At 33.9% G+C, this 4,088-nt stretch overlaps 1 protein-coding gene across 1 annotated transcript; it reads right to left on the bottom strand.

The window, feature by feature from the left end:
• Positions 1-1,703: 1,703 nt before the first annotated feature.
• Positions 1,704-2,081, bottom strand: LOC105793323 (uncharacterized). Its single transcript, XM_012622245.1, has one exon. It carries the CDS (start codon positions 2,079-2,081, stop codon positions 1,704-1,706), a length of 378 nt encoding a protein of 125 aa, XP_012477699.1.
• Positions 2,082-4,088: the final 2,007 nt, after the last annotated feature.

Genomic DNA, 4,088 nt, shown 5'->3' with positions numbered 1-4,088 from the left:
AATTTTCATTAAGAAAAGTAGCATTAGTTGACACTATCACAATTTTCTCTTTCAGATTATAAAAAAAAACCTCCATTTTTTCCTTTTGGATATCCCACAAACATGCACAATTATGTCTGTGAATCCAACTTCCTCGTATCTTTATCCATTACTTAGGTTAGGCATCCCCAAATCCTTAAATGATTTAGATTGGACTTTTGTCATGCCTTAATTCGTATGAAGATTTTTATGCTACCTTAGATGGTACATCATTCATAATATAGCAAGTCATATGCAATGCATATCCCCAAAAGGATATTGGTAGCTTCGAATAGCTTAACTTCAAACGAACAACGTCTAACAATGTTCGATTTCTTCTTTTTGCCATGTCATTCTATTGTGGAGTGCCCAAAGTGGTTAATTGGGATAGAACCTCATTTTTTATGAGGTATACTAAGAACTCATCTGATAAATATTCCCCTCCTCGATTAAAACAAAGTGTATTTATGGGTAAACTAGTTGTTTCTCAACTTTCGCACTAAACTCTTTGAAATTATCAAAGGTTTCACTATCGTGGTGCATTAGGTACATATACCCATATATGAAATGGTTATCAATAAATATTTCATAATACTTGTAACCACCTCTTGGACCGATGTTCATGGTGCCACATACGTCAACGCGTACAAGTTCTAAGGGTTTCACAACCCTCGTCCCTTTTGCATTATAAGATCGCTTAGTCATCTTATCTTTTAAGCAAGATTTACATTGTGGAAGATCAACTTCTTTAAGAAAAATTAAAGTTTCATCTTTCACAAGTCTAGTGATTCTTTATTGGTTAATATGACCAAGTCTCGAATGCCAAAGGTACACCTCATTAGAGTGAGAAATTTTAAGTCTTTTCATTCAAAATTTTAGTCTCAAAAAGTGTGTACATATTTAGTTTGATAAAATAGAGATTATTTGATATCCATCCATTACGTAAAAGTTTACAATTTCTAAATATTTCAATACTAATATTAAAAGTAACGGTCAAACCGTCTTTATATAAACATGCAATAGAAATAAAATTTCCTTTTAAACTTGGTATACAGAAAACATATTTCAAAATAATCTTCTTAAAATTATCAAAATAAAGATATACATCTCCCACTACTTCAGCTGCTATAGTTGTCCCATTTTTGATCCGCAACGATAGACTCTTATCTATAAGATCTTTCGTCTCATTGAACCCTTGTAGAGAAACGCACACATGATTAGTGGCTCTAGAATCTATGATCCAATGGTTTACTAAATCTTCCACTACGCAAGCTTCTATTACAAAAAGTTTCATACCTTTGCCTTAGTTTCATTCATCTTGAAATGCTCTTTCTTGTTGCAGAAGAAGCATTTAGACTTAGATAAGTATTTAGGCTCCATGGTTCTCTTCCTTTCCAGTTGTGGTGGGCTAGAGAACTTAGCCTTGTTTTTCTTAATGTGCTTTTTCTTCCTTTTTGAGGAAGAAGCTTTTTTTTGGATCTGTTGAACACCATTCAACATTAACTCATAAGATTGTAATTCCTTCATAAGTTGTGTAAGCCTCAGGTTCTTGTTCCCAAGGTTATATGTGGCCCAAAAGCCTACAAAATCCTTGAACAAGCTTTTGAACACCATTTTAATTTGAGTGTTTTGGTCCAAATTGGCCTTATTATCCGTGGGCTTAACAAAGTATCCCATAAGAGTAATCATAAGGTCTTTGACCATGTGCTAAGCCTTTGCTGGGCATTCATCAAACTAGTAATAGTCGACTGTGGAGCCAATGTAGCTTGGCCTCCGAACATGTCTTCTAGTTTGTCTAAAATCGCTTTAGCAGTCTTACAGCTCTCCAATTTCTTATAAAGGGTGTGGGTCACGTTTGCCAGCATATAGCAATGAGCTATCTCAACAGACTTCTCCCAGCGTTTGCTAGCCTCAACTTGAATGGAAAGAGGGCATTTATTATGAATGAATTTCTTTAGTTTCTCACATGTTAGGATAATCATCAAGTTCCTTTTCCATTCCTTATAGTTATTTTCGTTCAATTTGTTCTCAGTGAGTATATTTATTAAGGGAGTAGCTGTCATTTTCGAACTAAAAATAAAACATTCATTCATTAATATCTTTGTATTAAGAAAATATTTAAAAACATTTTGCAACTTTATTATATGCATTAAGATGTTTCATGCATCTTACATTAAATCGTGAAAATATTTCTAAGCCATTTCAATGATAATTTCTACACCCATTGAATCAAGTCACTATGGGTAATCTTGATCAACTAGTAAGAACATGGATTTTCATCCAATTAGTACATGAACCTAATTCTTGAGGCATTCACACGTACTAATAATCATTTAACATTTGGCAATCATTCTAGCTTAAGTAAACCTTCGTGGGAAGTTACTTAACTAGAAGATCTTGAGTTTATAACCATCAACTCAACACCTATCATATCAGGTACCACAAATGAGTCATTGTGGGACAATCTCGTCGAGCAACATGTTTGAAGAAAGAAATTATTATATTGCATGATAATACCTACAACAGGGCCGACCAACTACCATACTCTTGCAAGACAGTTCCACTTACTTTCAGGAAATCTCCTCAGTGTGATCCACATGACAATCTACCATAGGGTACTTATATTTTCATGTCATCACAAGAGACCATTGATGGAGGTCGTAGGTCTTGTTTAGGGACCTTCTCCTACTCAATATTTTAAAAATATGCAAGGTTTTTAATGTCCGGTTTCAATCATAAATGATCAATATATGTATGACAAGTACATGTGACATTCTTTCCTTAAAGTTTCCATGATTTCATCTTAAAAATAAATAAAAATTACAAAATTCACCCCAAACATACTTTGGGTCTTCTATTTTGCCACCATGGACTTCTACTACGGTATTGGTTCACATTATTGTTGTCATCATCTGTCTGTCACGCTTTTTGTGTCGTCGCCACCACCAAACTATCTTAGGTTTCAGTCGACCATCGTCGAACCACTATTGGCCACTATCGACTGCAACCGACCATCATCGTCTTACCACTACTGTCGACCCTTGCTATTGAACATCACCGTCGAACCACCGACAGCCTCCTACTGCCATACCACCATCAGTCTACTACCAATTTGGCTGGGTCAGGTTTGCATCATCTTAATCGACCTACACAAGTCTCGATTCTCTGAGTTTCGTCGAAAAATATAGGTTACATATATTCTATGCCCGTTTCTGACTCACATAATTTATTCTAAAATAATAAAATTAAACCATGTGTAGAGATGATAGTCCACGATCTAACTTATACATACCCGAGAAATTAATAAAACTACATTTTATTTTCTAGGAATCATAATTTTGGCAAAATTACTTTATCATACATAATAATAAAATAATAACATACATGCCCCTAAACATGCATATAATTACAAATGGCACATCTTATCAAAAATTAATCACGCATGAAGAAAAGAGAAAAAAATATGGTATATGTGTATACTATAAATATAGCACAACCTAGCTCTGATAACATCTATTGAAAAAAATCCGATTCGAAAAAGATTTTCTTGCACAGCGGAGAATAGAAAATTTTAAAAATGAGTCGGTTTGTGATATTTATAGCAATAAACCATTTATCGAAATCACACTTGTGTTTTCGGGTAAACAGATCCTTGTCATTCTCGGCTTTCAACCGAATGACCTTCTCCGCTATTCTCATACCTCAAACTGCTTTGAGTGTGGGCTCGAACAAATTCAAATCAAACACAAAATAAAAAATTATTTACTTTACTTTCAGTGGGAAAGCAAATATCACTTTAATAGAAACTGGTAAAATTGTTATTTTGAAAAATAGAATTTATACTTAAAAAGTAAATTCTCACTATTTTCGAACAGAATAACAATATTTCAAAGTTGAATATTTAGCCTTATTGGTGTCATCTATTTATATGAAGATGAAGTGAAACATTTGTTGAATTTATAGAAGTCTATTTCAATAGAAAAACTAAGTCCTAGTCTAAGTAGGATTAGGGGTTTGTCGTCTCATGTATCAATCATGAGAGGCTTTTGGGTCTCTCCCGTATCGGGTCC

This window comes from Gossypium raimondii, chromosome 8 (genome assembly GCF_025698545.1).
Source record: "Gossypium raimondii isolate GPD5lz chromosome 8, ASM2569854v1, whole genome shotgun sequence".
Lineage (NCBI taxonomy): Eukaryota > Viridiplantae > Streptophyta > Magnoliopsida > Malvales > Malvaceae > Gossypium > Gossypium raimondii.
This window is presented reverse-complemented; position numbering and strand designations above follow the sequence as displayed.